At 35.3% G+C, this 20841-nt stretch overlaps 1 protein-coding gene across 1 annotated transcript in view; it reads right to left on the reverse strand.

Moving 5' to 3' along the window:
- Positions 1-1516: 1516 nt before the first annotated feature.
- LOC133338338 (cadherin-23-like) overlaps positions 1517-20841 on the reverse strand; it is a 28684-nt gene continuing 9359 nt past the window's right edge. The window contains exons 2-7 of the mRNA XM_061546514.1: positions 7627-7991; positions 5809-7568; positions 4071-5685; positions 2936-3238; positions 1738-2870; positions 1517-1669 (exon numbers count right to left, since the gene is read on the reverse strand). Coding sequence (XP_061402498.1) covers positions 1546-1669; positions 1738-2870; positions 2936-3238; positions 4071-5685; positions 5809-7568; positions 7627-7991 — 5300 coding nt within the window. The 3' untranslated portion in view covers positions 1517-1545. The remainder of the gene's footprint in view (positions 1670-1737; positions 2871-2935; positions 3239-4070; positions 5686-5808; positions 7569-7626; positions 7992-20841) is intronic.

Below are 20841 nucleotides of genomic sequence, written 5' to 3' on the forward strand. Positions count from 1 at the left end.
GGGAGTTGTGTAGGGTATCATATGGTCGGCCCCGTCCGACTATACTGCTCCGCTCACTGGTTTTCATTTTATATTTTTGGTATGAAGGCAGCCTTCGCACCAACAAAATCAATATCAGTCCATATGAGTTCCATGTTCACCACACTGTGGTACAGGGTATTATGGCTTTGTGCATATGTTTGTAACAGGCAAAAGGAATCGAGATAGACCTATGGTTCCTTTTGAGAATATGCATAGAATAACTTTCTGAGTCGATTTATGCATGTCCGTCCGTCTGTTGATGTTAAATTGTAAACAAAGTACAGGTCACATTTATTATCCGATTTGGATGAAATTTGGCACAAGTGACTTATTTGGCCCAGGGACGAACCCTGGAGAAAATCGGTTCAGATTTAGATATAGCTCCCATATATAGTTTCGCCCGATCATTCAATTTTCACGAATTTTGGCATAGCGTACAGAATTAAGTGTAAAATGTCGTGTGCTAAGTTTCGTGAAAATCGGTCCAGATTTAGATATAGCTCCCATATATAGTTTCGCCCGATTTTAGGTAAATGGTGCACCAAAGTCCCTGCAAATCTTTTGATTTGATGAGTGCTAAGTTTCTTGAAAATCAGTTCAGATTTTGATATAGCTCCCATATATAGTTTCGTTTCGTCGGTTTAGATATAGATAAAGATCACATACTTAGGTTCGTTCAATTTTATGTCAATGTTCCTTCGAAAAGGCGACGACTTTTTGGATACATTTGTAGAATATACCCAAAGTGGTGAAGGGTATCATAACTTTTCTTATGGAAATATGTTTAGTTTACAGATATAAATCATGAAGATTGGACGAGTTGTTCCACTTTTTCTGTTACCTTTCCAACAAAGTGTTACAATTATTTTTTTTAATTTGTTAATCCAATGTCACCAATGTTTGAAGAAGTGTATACAAATACTCACTAATGAAAACAGATTTCAATTTAATTTCACTTATCTTTTATTTTATACGAAAAAATTACAAAAAATATATAAAAATAATTTATACATAATCTTATTACATTATAGTTTTTTTTACAACTAAAGACTAACATGTTTAAACATGATTATGATGATGATTTCGTTGTTTGCGTACAATTAAAAATTAATTTAAAATTTATAATAGAAATGAAAAAAAGATTGAAGCTTAAAACCTCTTATGAATCACATTTCAGAAATTAAATAAAAATAGAATTATAGTATAGTATTTAAAATTAAAATAAAAACTAAGGGCAAATACATCAATACATAAATTGTCGATGTGAAGTTTTGCATTATTCTGTATTGTATGTATTACAAAGAAGAAAAAAATCACAGGCATATTATAAAACTAAAACGGTTTGCTTGAAATAATATGCGCAGTCTTTATGGCTAGTTTTTTTGCGAATGACCATAATTCAACATTTGCATTGAATCGGGACATTTTGAACGGATACTACGGGGTATGCTAAGAGGGATCTTAGAAATCTAGAACTTATCTGCAGTATTATAATTAACTAAAACTATGCCACATGACTGGATGCTACAATGGACCATAAATTGGTTCAGAATAGGGTAAATAAACTGTGGGTACACCCACTACCCCATATGTTTCGGTGGTGGAACGTGATGCCTGTTGTATGCTACGTTTCGAGTGTATTTTGTATCTGCAAAGACAAAGGGGTTTGATTAATGTTATGTTATACATTTTGAGTAAATTATATGCCCAACTTACTTTCTCCTCAGACAACATGCTGTGCAGGCTGTTATAATGGCCGCTAGTCCAATGAACCCAGCTATGATAACCAACCATGTACCCGGTGCTGACATATAACTTGCCGCAGCAATGGGTTTCCTTACCGAACATGGTTCCACTTCACTGACTCCAAATTCCACATAAATATCGAATAGTTCTCTCTTCAGCCAGGGTGAATCCATTAGTTTTTGCATTTCCATCATGGACACAGCTGAACCGTTTTTGAACAATTGGAAACATGAACTGCTTGCCGTAAAATCTAAACTTAAATCAGCACGAGCCAAAACTTGGGTATCCAACAGATGTAAATCCAAACCGAGAGGCTTCAGTTTTTCCTTTATCATTTCCTGGAAGGGTTTAATGATATTTTGAATTTCACTCGGTGGTCGAGTGAATACAAATTTCAGCAGAGATTTATCGCGTATAACGAATATTTTCAAATTATTAAATGTATGACGTTTGATTTTCTCCGAATTATTTGCTCTTATACGCATATTGAAATAACCATCAACATAATCGGCAAAGGAACCACTGGTCCTTAATTCTCCCGTTCTATTGTTGAGAGTGAATAGATTTTGCAATGAAGTGGTTTCAATTTGTTTCGTTCTTTTATAGAATTGTGGTACAAATGTTACATTTTCAATTGTCAACTGTATGGGTTTGGCCTCTGCATCAAGATCCACAGCATGAATGGTGGTAACTTTACTATCCACCGGTACATTGATTCGTATACCCACCGACATATCCTTGCGTTCGAATTGTGGCAAATTATCATCGATATCCATGATTTTAATTAAAATCCGCCGCTGTGAAAGATCAAAACGATCATAGGTTTCACCCAGATACACTGAATTAGGTTCTCCCAATTTCAAACATTTAATGGTTAGTGTAAAACTTTCAACAGCTTCACGATCCACTGGTTGATTGGTCTTAAGAATGGCCAGATTATCATCGGTTCTTTCAACAGTGAAAACATTCATCTCATTACCCTCGGTAATGATATATTCGATGGCAGCATTTTCACCAATATCCTCATCTATGGCGGAAAAATTACCCACAACGGTGTCCTTAGGCTCCTCCTCCAACAGCATTAATTCCAATGGTCCTTCATCCTGAAATTGAAATGAGGTCAAATCACATTTTTTATTTGGAATATTAATCACAATATTTTTCTTACAATTTCCCTCACAAATCGGGGCTTGTGATCGTCCACATCTAACACCTTGACCTGTAGCACCCTTGTTGCCGATTGCCTTGGCTGTCCATTATCGTATACTTCCAATATGATGTTATACATATCCTTGGCTTCACGATCCAGTACTTCGGTGGTAACAATAAGACCCGTGGTTTCATCAATACTAAAAGACTGTGCATCTGCGGTATCATCTAATATTCTGTAGAATAAAGTTCCCGAAGGTGTATTGGGATCATCGGGATCTGCAGCTCGAACTTGGAATACAACAGTGCCGGCAGGTAAATTCTGTTAAAATATATAATAAATATTATTTTTTTTTTAAGTAAGGACTTTTCGTGCAAATCGAAGGATATATAGGGACTTTGGTGCACCATTTACCTAAAATGGACGAAAATATATATGGGAGCAATATCTAAATCTGAACCGATTTTCACGAATTTTTCCGCTAATAATTTTAGACTCAATTCAGTATGCTATGTCAAATTTCGTGCAAATCGAAGGATATATAGGGACTTTGGTGCAACATATAGATAAAATCGGACGAAAATATATATGGGAGCTATATCTAAATCTGAAACAACACACATCTCACCAGACTTAATTTAGTACGATATGCCAAATTTAGTGCAAATCGAAAATACATAGGTGCTTTCGTGCACCATTTACCTTAAATCGGACGAAAATATATATGGGAGCTATATCTAAATCTGAACCGATTTTTCCCAATTTCAATAGGGTTCGTTCTTAGGCCAAATAGATGAGCTGTGTCAAATTTCATCCAATTCGGATAATAACTGCGACCTGTACTTTGTTTACAATTTAACATGGACAGACGGACATACATAAATCGACTCAGAAAGTGATTCTACGCATTTTCTCTCGCTTCCTTTTGCTGTTGCAAACAATGCACAAAGATATAATACCCTGTACCACAGTGTGGTGAAGGGTATAAAAAATCAAGGGCTATCTCCGAAGCGTGGATTTTTGACTTCAATGACTGTTCCTGTTCCTTAAACATGGATATTTAAAAATGAATTTATCGTAAGCTACGCTGAAGCTACAGCTGAATTTTTTTTAAACAAATTTTTCAACTATTATAGTATTTCAATTTTCTTACCTCCGTCACATTAACCATTTGACCAATTTCGGGTTCCACAAAATACGGAATACCATCATTGGCACTAACATCACCAATAAAGATCACCACCTTTACATCACTGCTTAAAGACTTCTGTTTGGGTACCTGATCCCCATTATCTGCCGCTCGTACCCTTATCTGAAATGGTTCTGATCTTCCCTTGCCCGTTAGTTCTCGCTTCGTTTTAATTTCTCCAGTCATTTTATTAATTTTGAAATAACCATAAACTTCACCCTCATCTATAATTTCATACTGGACTTCACCACCGGGACCATCATCCAAATCGGTGGCCAATAGCTTAATGACAAATGTATCAGTTGGAGCATTTTCCGGTATAACTGTGGTATATTCAGGCAAACTCCAAACCGGGGCATTATCGTTGACATCCAAGACATCGATGGTGAGATCGACTAAACTTTGCTTAGAATCGGTGGGACGACCGGGCGAATCTTCAGCCTTGACTTGCAGCTTAATATGCGGTGTTCTTTCGCGATCCACCGTTTGATTTGGAGCTATGATTATTTCCCCAGTTTGAGAATTTATTTCGAATAAATGAGAATTTTCACCATACAGAGAATAGGAGATTTTGTGATAACCCAAACGTTCGTCACGCTCGGTTAAGGCAGCATCCTTATCTGTGGCCTTAACTTGTATAACTTTGGTCGGGTGTTGTTTATTTTCCACAATGGAAGTGTGATAGGAGACTTCTTCAAATATGGGACTATTGTCATTGACATTTTGCACCGTCACATTGACCAAAGTCACAGTGCTACGCTGTAAATCTGGAGCATTGGCTTTCACTTGAAATTCGAATTGTGTCTGTCCCTCACGCAGTGCTTCATAGTCAAGACGCTTACGTAGACTAACTTCTCCGGAACGTTCGTGCAGATGGAAATATTCCAATTCTTTGGGTTCGACCAATTCAAAACTCAAAATGGGTAATTGTGTTACCGGATCATTGGCTTGCAAGGTGAACAGGGTACTATCGATGGGCATTTCTTCCATAATATTGATGTGAACTATTGGCTTGGAACTGGTCCAACCTTTATTTGTAAACACGGGATTGGTATCCTTAAAGGATTGTACATAAATGGTGACTTCCGTTGTATCAATTTGACCCTCCGGATCCACTTCGGCATTGAGATCTTTGACTTCAATGGGTAAAATAATCACGGCTGCCTCATCATGGCTCAGCTTACCATTAACATAAATGATACCCTTGGCAGGGTCAATGCGAAAAGCTTCCTTCACATTGTATTTGCTACGATTGGTGATACTAACACCAGCTTTAGAGGTTGCTTTTATGGGTGATTTAATGGTATAATTTAATTTGGAATGCAAATCCTTATCGATGGCACGAACTTTAAGTACAGTCTCGCCTATTTCAGTGCGTTCGGAAACATACGCAACATAGCTATGCTGTTCAAATTTCGGTTTTTCATCGTTGATATCTTTCACATTGACATAAACGGTAGTTGTTGCCGTCTCAGGTATAGGTAATCCAGAATCGACGGCATTTACGGTAATCTCAAAACTATCCATATTTGAGTCGCGATCTAGTCGGGCTTGTGGTGAAACAGTAATGAGACCAGTACTAAAAGAGAAAATATAATGTAGAGATTAAAACTATTTATCCAAACCAAAGTGGGGCTTTTATAGAAATAATTTTCAAGGACTAAACGCGGATTTTATGAAACTAATATTCAAGGACACTTACATTTCATCTATTTCAAAATTATCATTTGCTCCGACTATCCGATAACGCAACAAACTATCCAAACCATCGGGATCGTGAGCTTTGACCATGGTAACATTATGGCCGGCGGGAGCATTTTCAGGTATTGAGACGCGATAACTTGGTGGTCCCAACACAGGGACATTTTCAATATTTTGAAAATGTCCCTTAAAGATTGGACGTTGATTTCCCGAAATACCAACTCGTACATAAACTTTTGTCGTATTCATTAACGGGGGTATACCAAAATCTGTTGCCGATACTACCAATTCATATTCACCCTTTTCCGTATCCATAGAGCGGGCGGTCTTTTGCAGAACAATTTCTCCAGTCTCTTCATTTATGCTAAACACATTACCCGATATGCTATTCTCCGAGACAATGGCATAGCGAACTTTTCCACCACCCTGTGTTGGACCATCAGAATCGGTGGCTCGTACATTAAATTGAGGTTCAAAGTGGCTGGTGCCTTCGCGTATGGTTCGTGAATATTCCGTTTGTTCAAATTGTGGATAATTGTCATTGACATCGATGACCTCAACATAAACCTGGGCATTGGCCTCCCGACCACCACCATCTTCTGCCACAATCGATAAACTGTAACTATTTTGTTTTTCATAATCCAAAGGTTTATTGACATAGAAACCACCAGTCAACGGGTCGGTATAGAAGTATTCGGCACCAAAGCCCTTTAGATAGTAGGTAATTAAACCATAACCATCGGAGTCTTTATCCGTTGCCCGAACCATGCCGATCTGGGTGCCCTCTGTAAGATTCTCTGCTGCCAAGAAGCGATAACTAGTTTCTTCAAATATAGGTGGATTATCGTTGACATCTGTTAGGTGGACATTAATACGAGCCCTGGATTTCTCTTCGCCATTTACCAAGGCCAATATATCGAAGGAAAATTCCCGCAATTCTTCATCGAGTACATCATAGTCAAGGCGTGAGGAGTTAATTACTTTTACCACAATGGGTGTACGACCCTGAGCCTCAGTGGGACTTACAGCAAAGGTATTTTCAGCATTTTTGACATTTCTTAATTCCAAAGAATAACGACTATTGTTGCCCATATCACGATCATCGACGATTACGGTTAAACCCGGCAAAGGCATACCATTTCCCAAATTTTCAGCAATTGAAATGTTGAATGTGTCCCCATTAAATTCCGGTATATGATCATCGACATCATTGACCACAATTGTGATTTGTGTTGTTGACGAATCATCGGTTGGCAAACCATCTACCAATTCCGTAGCCCGCACATTTAGTATATACACGCCACCATTTTGTAAAATTTCAGGATTTTCACGATCCAATGGTAAATCTGTTGTTTTTAATACAGCTGTACCCTCCTTGGGGTCACCAAAGGGCATTAAATCGAAGTGACCCATTTGATCATCTTCCAAGGTTAATAAAATATCTCTGGGTATGCCGACATCACCATCAATGGCTTTGATTGTTAGCACACTAACACCGGCTGGGGTATTTTCATCCACAGTTGCAGAGTAGGGGGCGTTTGTGAAAATAGGCAATTGATCTTGAATGTCGAGTACGGTGATGGAGACAGTAGCCTCGGAAGATAGGCGATTTTCAAAGGCGCCATCTGTGGCAGATATTGTCATAATGTAATTCGGACGACTTTCATAATCCAAAGGTTTCTTCAACACAACTCGTGCTGTGTAATTACCCTCCGCATATTTTTCAGCCTGGACTTCAAAAGTGTCACATATGTCATTTTCCTAAAAAACGATGGAATTAATAATTACGTTTTTATTACAATAGAAAACCGTTACTCACCTCAACACATTTTATGTCCAACTCAGCATTGATACCAATATCTCGATCAATAACAATTATACTAGGTTCAATTTTCAATTCGGATCCCACTGGCAAATCCTCGCTAACACTAGCCAAATATGGACGTCCCACAAATGTGGGCTGATTGTCATTGTAATCCCGCACTGGTATAACTCTGCGCAGCGACACAGTATTTGGTTCGGTATTATAGACACCTTCATCGGTTATACTGATGATGACCTCAATTGAATCTTGTGATTCACGATCAAGTTCCTGACGTAATCGTACCACACCCGTATCACGATCGACAGAAAAAACTGGTCCTGATATACTGTACTTCAGACGGCTACCTTCCGGATCGATACCTGTTTAACGAAGAGGAAGAAGAGAAAAGTGAAATGAAGTGTGTGTGTATGTGAATTAATTATTAATCCCTGCAAATCTTTTGATTTGCACGAATTTTGGCATAGCGTACTGAATTAAGTGTAGAATGACGTGTGCTAAGTTTCGTTAAAATCGGTTCAGATTTAGATATAGATCCCATATATATTTTCGTCCCATTTTAAGTAAATGGTGCACCAAAGTCCCTGAAAATCATTAGATTTGCACGAATTTTGGCATAGCGTACTGAATTAAGTGTAGAATGACGTGTGATAAGTTTCGTGCAAATCTGTTCAGATTTAGATATAGCTCCCATACATAGTTGAGCCCGATTTTAGGTAAATGTTCCATCAAAATCCCTGCAAATCTTTTGATTTGCACGAATTTTTGCCTAGCGTACTCAATTAAGTCTAGAATGACGTGTGCTAAGTTTCGTTAAAGTCGGTTCAGATTTAGAAATAGATTCCATATATATTTTCAAACACCTTCTATATATATTTTCGTCCGATTTTAAGTAAATGGTGCACTAAAGACCCCTAGCTAGGCCGATTGACACAACGTACTGAAGTTAATATAAATTAATCTCTGGCAAGTTTACTTGAAATCGGTTTAGATATAGCATAGTTTCCATATATAATTTGAGATTAAATTTTAAACAGTGCAGCATACCAAATAACATTTGTGAAGTTTGCTTTAAATCGAATTAGAAAATTTAGCATAGGTTGCTGAATGACATGTGTAGGGATTGATGTTAGTCGGTTTAGATATAGATAAAGATCACATTTTTAAGTTCATTCAATTTTATGTCAATGTTACTTCGAAAAGGCGACGTCTTTTAGGATACATATGTAGAATATACCCAAAGTGGTGAAGGGTATCATATAGTCGGCTCAGTCCGACTTTACTACTTTCCTTACTGGTTTTTACAGTGCTATGGGATGGTACTTCATAGCCATACAGGGATTTGGAATCATCGATGCACGAGTAATTCCATTGTTTTGAAAAAATGGTTACATCAAGTCGTTGTAAACAACACAACACATGGTCGTCAGTCCACACTCAGTAATTATACCCTACATAATTATAATGATAGGCCTTTATAGCTTTGTGCAGCCCCAAGAGTTTGTAACAACGCAAAATATTGGCCCTAGACCCACCTTTAAGTATACTGATCGACATATCTCGACTAGCTGAGTCGATCTAGACCTGTGTGTCCATCCGTCCGCCCGTCTGTCCATTATAATTTTTTAAACACAATATAGCGCTGATCGCTTTAAAATTTTCCAAGAGGCTCAGTTATGGTTAAGGACAACGCGTATAATTTTCGGTGACGATAACATAAACAAATTTGGATGAAGTGGACCGAAAACCACAAGCCGAATATCACAAAAAAAAAAAATCACGGTGAAGAGAATCTGGACAACTAATTAGATGGGCTGTACTGAATATTGGGAATATTATGTCAGTGTAAGGAAGAGGTACTGTTGATCTCTAATCGGTCAAAAAGGTGCAAATATCACTATTACCCAGGTTCGAAATTAACATCCGCAGAAAGTTAGAGTTCCGTGGTAGTTGTGTAGGGTATCGTATGGTCGGCCCCGTCCGACTATACTGATCCGCTCACTGTTTTTTTTTTTTTTTTTTTGAAAATAACAAAATTATCAATGCAAATGTCAGTTGTTATCGATCTTCCGTTTGCAATTATGCCTAGGAGTATATATGATTTGTTTCAGCCTAGCCTAGAAATAGTTTAATGCAAAAATATTGCAAAAATTAGTTACAAAAATCTATAAAATTCCTGGAATATGTTTATGTTTGTTTTTTATTCAAGAATTAATTCACCTCTACAATTTCAAATTAATTTCATGTCTCAAATTTCCTGCACAACACAACTCAACACGATCGCATTTAATTCATATCAATTTTCTTTGTTTGTCTCGCTGGCTGTCAGTCAAAGCTTTGGGAAAAGAAGATGAAGAAACGAAAAAGAAAGAAAAACAGATGAAACACAACGATGGAAACTGGGTTATTTGAAAAGTGGGTTTCTTCCAATCCGTTGTCTACAAACAATTGCTGATTTTGTTTTTTTGCTTTGCTGGATGGATGTTGAGAAGACACGAGTTGGCGTATGACGTTGTCCGCCGACAAACAACAGCAACAACAATTGTTAGCATTTATCCCAATTGTGAGTCTATGGAAACATTTATCCAGTCAGCAGCGTTTTTATGAGACTAACATTTCTTCTTTTGGTTTGTTTTTTTTTACGAAATTAACTTCCCCAGAAATGTTCGTAATTTATTCACGATGTTGATGAATGCATTGACATTCAACTTGATGCCATCCGATGTTTTATTTAGAGGAAGCATTGTTTTTTTTCTTCTTTCGTAGTATCTAATTCAAATTTGTTAAATAATGAAATTTGTTAAAATATTGAAATTATAATAATAATGAATTTTAATTTGTGTAACTGTTTTAAGTAAAACAAAGAGTAGTCGTTTTATTCATAATTAAATATTTGTTTTTGAATGAAAAAAAAATTATGTGAATTTTGTTTTATAAATTATGAATAGTAGAGCATTTCATTCATGCATTGTTTTATTTTTTGGCAAATATTTTTATGGTTTTGATGAAAAGTGATTTATTATATGTCTTGTATATTGTGGGTATTTGTATAAAAAATTCCGACAATAGAAATTGTAATAAAAAACTCCGTTGCAAAAATGTTTTTACTGACTAGGAATCGGAAATGCAAAATTTTATTATTACGAAAATTTATTATTACGATACAATTGATTTCTACTTAATTTCAATAAGACCCCAGAACGTATATATCGTCACCATAAATGCAAACGGACTTTTTTAAAGGTTTTATGTCAGTTACGTCCTTTCGACTTGACATTTTCTGAAACAAAAGGACGAAACTACAACACAATTGTAGTACAACAAAGTGAATAATAATTATCCGATTGGGACTAAAATGTGTACAGCGTACCAAATTGAGTCCGTAGTGAAGTGTGTTAAGTTTTTTTTTTTTGAAATCGGTTTAAATTTAGACATAGCTCCCACTCACATTTTCGTCAGATTGTGTGTAAATGGTACATTAAAGCCCATATAATTGAGTCTAGAGTGATGTGTGTTAAGTTTCGTGAAAATCGGTTCAAATTTCGATATAGCTCCCATATACAGTTTCGACCGATTTTATGTAAATGTTGCACTAAAGACATTAAATATTTCTCCGAAAGCGATAATACTTTGCATAGGGTACTTTTCCACCACTGGGTGGAAAAGTACCCGAAATCTAAATCGATTTCACCGAAACTAGTCACAGGTTATACTAATTTCAGTATGTTTTGTGCATATCGCCCACATTTCAAGTTCTTGGTGCATCATTTACTTAATATCGGGAGAAAATGCATATGTCAGCTTTATCCAAATTTGAACCGATTTCAACAAAACTGCAAAGTGTTGTGTCAATCGGCCTAAAGTTGGGTTTACCATTTAACTAAAATCGGACGAAACTATATATGGGAGCTATATCTAAATCGGAACCGATTACTAAAAAAATTGGCAAACGTTAGGCAATATAAATTTCAGTGCGTTGTGCAAAATTCTGTAGCAAACGGCTGAAACTATATCTAGGAGCTATATCTAAACTGAACCGATTTCAACAAAGCTAGCCACACGTTATGTTATAGTATCTTGAGTACGCTGCGAACAATTTTGTGCCAATCGGACCCACCTGGGGAGTTTGGTGCAGAATTTATATCTAACTTCTAGGTTATACTTACTTCTGTACGTTGTGCAAAACTTTGTGTCAATTTTGTGTAAAATCGGACGAAAATATATATGCTGAACTGATTTCAACGAGACTTGCCAGATATTTATTTATATTAACTACAATTCTTTTTACAAAATTGTGTGGCAATCGTACACACTTTGGGTCTTTAGTGCACACATTACATAATCTGAACCGAATCTTAGCAAACATCTTTGTAGACCTTCTTCAGAACGCTATGACAAATTTTCTGCAAATTGAAAAATATATAGAGACTTTGATACATCATTTCAATTAAATCCGTAGGAAATATTTACGGGAGCTATATCTATATCTGAACCGATTTTAACGAAACTTAACACATATCATTCTAGACCTAATTCAGTGCACTATTCCATATTTCGTGCAAATCGATTGATATATAGGGACTTTGGTGCACCATTTACATTAAATCGGACGAAAATATATATGAGTGCTATATCCAAATCCAAACCGATTTTCACGAAACTTAACACACATCATTCTAGACTTTATTCAGTACGATATGCCAAATTTCGTGCAAATCAAACATATATAGGGACTTTGGTACAACATTTACCTTAAATCGGACGACAATATATATGGGAGCTTTATCTAAATCTGAACCGATCTACACGAAAATTAACAAACATCATTCTAGACTTAATTCAGTACCCCATGCAAAATTTCTTGCAAATCGAAAGATATATAGGTATACCATTAACATTAAATCGGACGAAAATATATATGGGAGCTATATCCAAATCTGAACCGAGTTTCAGGAAACTTGACACACATCATTCTAGACCTAATTCAATACGCTCAGCCAAATTTCGTGCAAATCGAAAGATATATAGGGACCGTTTACATTAAATCAGACGAAAATATATATGGGAGCTATATCTAAATCTGGACCGATTTTTCCCAATTTTAGTAGGGTTCGTCCTTGGGCCAAATAAGTGAACTATGCCAAATTTCATCCTGTACTTTGCTTAAAATTTAACATGAACAGACAGACGGACGGACGGACATGCATAAATCGACTTATACCATAGACAGACGACAGCCTTAATTTGCATTAAAAAGTTCTTAATTTGAATTAAAATTTACCCCTGACAGACGAGAGTTTCTGCATTTATGAACCAGTTTTTTGTTTCAAAACTATTGTTTGTCTATGTGTAGGAAGAAAATAGTGACATTTGTTTACAATATTTTTTAGGATTACATCTTTTTGAAATTGATACATGACAGGAAGGAAAACTAACAGCTATAATGAAGATAAAACAGGTCCAAATTTGAAGAAATGTTGAATTTTGCCTTTATTTCTAATTTTTATTTTCGTAAAAGTAAACAAATTTGACAACAAGCAATTTTTTTCTACAGCATTGCCCTATTGAAATTCCTTAATTCAGTATAAATTCAGTTTGATTTTGTGCATTTACAACACATAAAAATGAGGATAATGTACAAATTAATTTGAATTAAGGCTGTTAATGCAAATTAAGGCTGTCGTCTGTCTAGGCTATTAGAAAGTTATTCTATGCATATTGTCAAAAGGAACCATGTGTCTATCTCGTTTCCTTTTGAATGTTGTCTGTTAAAGACATAATACCCTGTACCACAGAGTGGTGAAGGGTATAAACATACTATTATAGTTACGTCCGTTTGAATTTCTTTAATATATCTATTCTAAATCTGATCCGATTTTTCCCAATTTCAATATGATTCGTCCTTGGGCCATATAAATAAGCTGTGCCAAATTTCATCCAATTTGGATCATAAATGCGACCTACACTTTGTTTACAAATTAACATGGACAGACGGACGGACTTTATAAAAGATATAACATTTTTCTATAGAAAATATCATCCCTTGCCAATACTAGACTTCTGTAGCTCATATTATAAATAACATTTTATTGTCTAAAATAAATTGAAATATTTTCGTAAAACACACCAAAATATTGCATAAATTAGAGAACACACACAGGCAATGGTTCTCTCTTATCAAATTTCACACATATTTATTTATGCCCTGGTGAAAGCTAATGTTTCACCCTCACATGTCATAACATCGGATATTTGTTGCTCGACTTAAAATACATTCTAGCAAATAATATGCGTAGCTGGCGGAACTTAATTATGTAGTTTTGTTTTATGAATTACGAATATTTCAAACAACTTGGTTTTTGTCGGTTTATCAGCCACTTAACCGGAGACTTAACAATTACGCTTCGCTGAGCATGAAATTCAAAAGGTTTCTGCGTTTACTTTTGCCTGAATTCTTTGGTCATTTTAATATTATTTTTGAATGATAAAATGGAAGGTGTTGTAAATAAACAAATTAAAATATTTTTAATTGGGTATTTTATATGGATCGGCGGGAATTAAATGGGAAATTAATTGCAAATTAGTTAAATTTATTGTTTTTATTGTTTTTTGTAGCATACATTTTAAAATGATGTGAATAGGAGAAAATGTTGTTTATTTAAAAAGTCTGATGTCGGATTCTAATTATACCCTTCACCACACTGTGGTACAGGAAACGAGATAGACCCAAAAAGGAAACGAGATAGACCCATAGATTCTTTTGAGAATATGTATAGAATCACTTTCTGAGTCGATTTATGCATGTTCGTCCGTCCGTCTGTCGGTGTTAAATTGTAATCAAAGTACAGGTCGCATTTATTATCCGAATTGCATGAAATTTGACACAGCTCATTTATTTAGCCCAAGGACGAACGTTATTGAAGTTGGGAAAAATAAATTAGGATATTGATATAGCCCCCATATATATTTTCGTTCGATTTAATGTAAATGGAGCACCAAAGTCCCTATATATCTTTCGATTTGGCATAGCGTACTGAATTGAGTTTTAAATGATGTGTGCCAAGTTTCGTGAAAATCGGTTCAGATTTAGATATAGTTCCCATATATATTTTCGTCCGAGTTAATGTAAATGTGCACCAAAGTCCCTACATATCTTTCGATTTGCACGAAATTTGGCATAGCGTACTGAATTGAGTTTTAAATGATGTTTGCCAAGTTTCGTGAATATCGGTTTAGATGTAGATATTGCTCCCATATATATTTTCGTCTGATTTAATGTAATGTATATATTGAGCCTCGTGAAAATCGGCTTAGATTTAGATATAGATATCGGTTCAGATTTATATATATATATATATATATATTTTCGTCCGATTTAGTGTAAATGGAGTACCAAAGACCCTATATATCTTTCGATTTGCACGAAATTTGGCATAGCGTACTGAATTGAGCATGTAGTGATGTGTGCAAATTTTCCTAAAAATCGGTTCAGATTTAGATATAGCTCCGATTTATTGTAAATGGTGTACCAATGTCCCTATATATTGAGCGTTTATTGATGTGTGCCAAGTTTCGTGAAAATCGGTTCAGATTTAGATATAGATCTCATATATATTTGCACCAAAGTCCATATATATCTTTCGATTTGCACAAAATTTGGCATAGCGTACTAAATTGAACCTGGAGTGATGTATGCCAAGTTTCGTGAAAATCGGTTCAGATTTAGATATAGCTTCCATATATATTTTGGTCTGATTTTAAATAAATGGGGCCTCAAACTCCTCATGTTTGTCAGATTGTCATGAAGAAATTCATAGTACCGCAAATTAAGCGGGGTAATTGTATGAAAGCTTAAAAAATGCTGGGATGATGTGGCTGGAAATATGTGACAATATCTGAACATGGGTATATTTTGGGTATATTTATCCTATATTGATGTTTGTCAGCCTCTAAAAATGCAGATTAATAAACTAAGTCATATTAGTTAGAAAATAAGACTAAAACTTTCAAATTACAGATAATTGGGCTGATATGGGGATTATCATAAGTTGAACCTATATATCGCATTTTTCAAAATACCTAGGACCAAATAAAGGAAATAAATTTCCCTAACTATCATCTGCCATTCAAATAAAGCCCATATCTATAAAATACATTTTTATCCTATTCAAATAGCTTCAAAACAAATCACGTTTTCTCTTCATTGCAGTTAATTGTGAATGGATTGTGCGTAAATAATGAAAAAAGATATGCCACAGACAAAATAGAAAATTTTATTGGTAATTGTTTATCTTGGTTACATGAAAGTCGGACCATACTGATGCTGGACGTGGTAAGCGAATACCACATACGATAAGTACACATATGTATGCGGTGCGGTAACTAACATATAAACAACACATTTCCTATTTGCCCAAAAACGATAGAAGAAAATAAACAATGAGACAAACAGACAGACAATGTGCGTCTTTGGTGGCAAATGCAGCCGCATTATTTCTTGTTCGTTTTCTTTGGATTTCTTTCAACGGAGAGAGATAAAGCCGCATTGTGTCAATTGTACCTTTTGTTCCAAATGAAGTGGTAAGTAAAAGTGATGATAATGTGCACACGCAACGGTAATGGACAACGTTCATTGCACTGTGGTGGTATGTGGCAACTATTATATATTTTTTTGTTCATTGTTTTTCAGAGGTGTAAACACTGAAATGCCGCTGCATTTTTATTTCTGAAAAACCACTGTTAAATGCATCATTACTTTTTTAATAAAAAAGTCTTTTTTTTTGTGTGAACTCATGCTGTTTTTCCTGTTTCAACCAAAAATGAACAATTGTGGACGGCAAAGCGTTAATTACAACTTCAAATGTTTTGGGTAATTTTTGAAGATGAAAACATTCCCAAAAAGTATAGGAGGGGTTATACAAATATTTTATAAAAGCTGTATTGATTATTACGAGGTATTAAATTTTTATTGAAAGCCCAGTGATAAGTGTTGCTAGATGTATGAAAGCTCAGTGGTATAAAACTGGATTGTGAGCTGATGTTTGAGTGCTAACAATAATGACTCATTTCTTTTTTAATTTACTGTTTCTTCCTATAGGGAGATGGAACTTTTTTAGGTAAATAAAAATAAAAATTATGAAAACAACAAGATTTTTATTTTTTAAGTGGGATATGGTCACATTGATTGCTTTCGGAAAGGCAGAGAAGACTATAGTTTCGGATTTCGCCACAAATCCTCATCAGTTATCTTAGTTTTTTGCTTGGGATATTGTCGCAGGGATTCATGTATTACTCCACTAAACAAAAAAACCTTCTTTCCCAATTTTGTTACGTCCACAACGTTCTAAAACCTTCTCTAGATCCTATATTAATTTTATCATTATTTTCCACTTCTTGAAGGTCTTAGCCGCATTCTTTGATTCTCTAAGATTAGGAAAACTCATACATATATTTCGTCCGATTTTATGTAAATAATGCCTCATAACTGCCACATCTATCAGATTGGCAGAAAAATTTGAACAACTGGCCCTCAGTCTATAACATATCGTTAGCTAAAATGCAAAAAGGCGTAACTAACAAAAAATTGAAAATTGAAATTGACTTTGTCAACACATGTAGTTTATTGACATTCACAATATTCATTCAAAAAGTCAATTTTAAATTTTTTTTGTTAGTTACGCCTTTTTGCATTTTAGCTAACGATATGTAGTATTCCCTTATCCTGAGTTTAGTATGTTATTTTGGTTTGTGGAAATCTTTGGAATCAATGTCTAGTGTTGAGGTGGATGTATTTTTTTTTTAATTTAATTTTTTATTGCCCAAAATTGATAGAGATGATGGACCTTATACTTCCTCTAAATTTGTGATTAGTCTGACGTCTGTCTGTCAAGTTTACAGAATTCACCATTCGCTTTATCAGAATGTATGGACCGAGAGATTGGTAATGGTGTAAATACCCAAACATCCAGTAAATTAGGTAAATACCCATTTGTGGGTATCCAATACAACATCTTACACCCTATTTCCGGGGTTCTTTTATCAAATCGTTTCAAAATGATAGTTTTATGATACTTTAAACACGTGAGTAAATACTTGGATAAATATCGGACTATATACCCAAATATTGGGTAAAGATTATTTTACTGCCGAACGACTTGACACGAAGGCTGCCAAAAATTTGGATCACATATTTATACCCTACACCACACAGGGTATAATTTTTTTGTGCATATGTTTGCAACAGGCATAAGGAAACGAGATAGATACATGGTTCCTTTTGAGATTTATTTACACATGTCCGTCTGTCCGTCCGTATGTCCATGTTAAATTGTAAACAAAGTACAGGTGTAAGATCCGAATTGGATGAAATTTGGCATAGGTCACTTATTTGGCCCAAGAACGAACCCTATTGAAATTGAGAAAAATCGGTTCAGATTTCGAATAGCTCCTATATATATTTTCTTGCGATTTAATGCAAATGGAGTACCAAAGTCCATATATATTTTTCGATTTGCTCGAAATTTGGCACAGCGTACTCAATTAGGTCTAGAATGATGTGTATTAAGTTTCCTGAAAATCGGTCCCGATTTAGATATAACTCCTATATATTTTTTCGTCCGATTTTATGTTAATAGTGTACCAATGGCCCTATATATCTTTATATTTGCACGAAATATAGCATAACGTACTGAAGTGAGCCTAGAGTGATGTCTGCCAACTTTCGTGAAAATCGGTTCAGATTTAGATATAGCTCCTATATATATATTAGTCCGATTTGATGTAAATGGTGCATCAAAGCCCCTATATATATTTCGATTTGCACGAAATTTGGCATAACGTACTGAATTGAGCCTAGAGTGATGTCTGCCAACTTTCGTGAAAATGGGTTCAGATTTAGATATAGCTCCTATATATATTTTCGTCCGATTTGATGTAAATGGTGCATCAAAGCCCCTATATATATTTCGATTTGCACGAAATTTGGCATAGCATACTGAATTAAGCCTAGGTGCAAGTTTCGTGAAAATCGGTTTAAATTTAGATATAGCTCCTATATATAGTTTCGCCGATTTTATGTAAATGGTACACCAAATTCCCTATATATCTTTCGATTTGAACGAAATTTGGCGTAACGTACTGAAGTGAGCCTAGAGTGATGTCTGCCAAGTTTCGTGAAAATCGGTCCAGATTTAAATATAGCTCCCATATATATTTTCCTCAGATTTTATGTTAATTGTGCACCAAAGCCCCGAAATTTCTTTCGTTTTGCACGAAATTGGGTATTTCGTGGAAGTCGAGTTTTATATAGATATATGTCCCATATATATTTTCGTCTAATTTTAGGTAAATGATTCAGGTTCCGAAGGAGTGGAATGATAGTTAGGTTCAAAACTGGTACTCCGTTCACATGACATTCTAAACTTAATTTTCAAGGATGTTTACCATATTGTTAGAGAGGTATCAGAAGAATTGATCCGATATTCCCCATCTTCGAAAGTATAAGCCGAATAGTTCCAAGAGGCAAGTTTTTTCGTAGAAAAGTTTTATACCCTCATTAACCATAAGGCTCAGGGTAGAAAATTATGAAAATTTCCTACGAGAATGTCTTTTAACACATGAGAAACCAAAATATAAATTTTCAGCGAATTCTATAGGAAAATTTGGTTAAAATCGTGACCCATATTTTTCAATTTCCATACAAATATCAAGGTCAGTACAAAAGCTCCGTTGAAATAAGGATAGAGCTTTGAAATTTTGCACATGCATTGTTATTACTCCTAGGATATTTGGTATTGAAAATTAGATATATTGGTCGACGTTATATCTAATTTGCCTCCATATTACGGTATTTTGGAAATTTTTGGCACGATTTTTAACGGAATTGACTAAATTAGGTACATAGAGCTGCCATTGGTCAACTTCTTTCGATATCCCCCATATAACTGTATACCCCATTTTTGTATACCATATAACTGTATACCCATATTTTTATACCCTACACAACTATGTTGTCAGGGTATTATAGCTTTGTGCAGCTTCAAAAGTTTGTAACGCCGCGAAATATTGGTCACCTTTAAGTATACCGATCGTCATATCTCGACTAGATGAGTCGATCTAGACATGTGTGTCCGTCCGTCCGTCTGTCCATCATAATTTGTAAACACGATACAGGCCACAGTTATGGATCAATCTTCACGAAATTTTGCATGTAGGTTGGGTTCTCGCCAATGAAGACCCCTATTGTTTTTGATAAAGATCGGTTAATATTTAGGCGAGGAAATGGACCAAATACTACATTTTTGTCAGTTTTTCTGGTCGCTCCAGAGGCCCCAGTTATGGTCCAAACATCGTGAATTTTTACAGGGAGAATGGGATCGGGGCTAAGAATAAGCATACCTTATCGGTCAACATTTAGCGGGTCAAATGGACCCTGACTTTTGTGTGAAAAATTACAAAAATTTTATTCTGGGACGTATATACTTGCTCCTGAAGGACGTATACTCGAGATGTTGATAGTATGTCCAAGATGAGTTGTTGACCTTCAAATTGATACCAATTATATGGCTGTATGTACTCTGACTATGTGCATATTATTACTATTACTCCATTAGAGGACGGAAATGTCTCGCTGATTGCTTTGAAATTGTAGAATTGAAGTTCCGTGAAGTTGAGATTTCATTCAGGGGGTGCAATGAACCGAAAACTTTAATTTTGTCAGATTTTCTAGTCGCGTTAGAGGCAATTATTATATACAGAACATCATATATTTTACAAGGTGAAGGGGATCTGACCAAATACTTAGAGCGGCTGTTTAGATGAGGGTCAAATAAACCAAAACCTAAATTTCTTATTCTATGACGTAAAAATTCTCTTCATGAAAAAAACATTTTGGAAAATATGCAAGACTTAGAAATAGGAGTTGTTAATCTATAATCTGTAAAAAGTGTGCAAATATCACGAAATATTGCCCAGACTCAGAATATAGAACCATCGAAAGTGTGATTTTCGTGGTAGTTGTGTAGGGTATCATATGGTCGGCCCCGTCCGACTATACAGCTCCGCTCACTGGTTAATATGTTGGATTTTTGGATTCTCACATTGGCTACCCAATGCTCTTACCAAAAATTATCAACATTGGAAGTAATATGGTGTTATGAATTCACATTAAGTAACAAATTGTCGTATTAATAGTTATAAAAATTGTCCCATTTT

Source organism: Musca vetustissima, unplaced genomic scaffold, assembly GCF_032173495.1.
Source record: "Musca vetustissima isolate MV318-11 ecotype Yass unplaced genomic scaffold, APGP_CSIRO_Mvet_v1 utg4425, whole genome shotgun sequence".
Lineage (NCBI taxonomy): Eukaryota > Metazoa > Arthropoda > Insecta > Diptera > Muscidae > Musca > Musca vetustissima.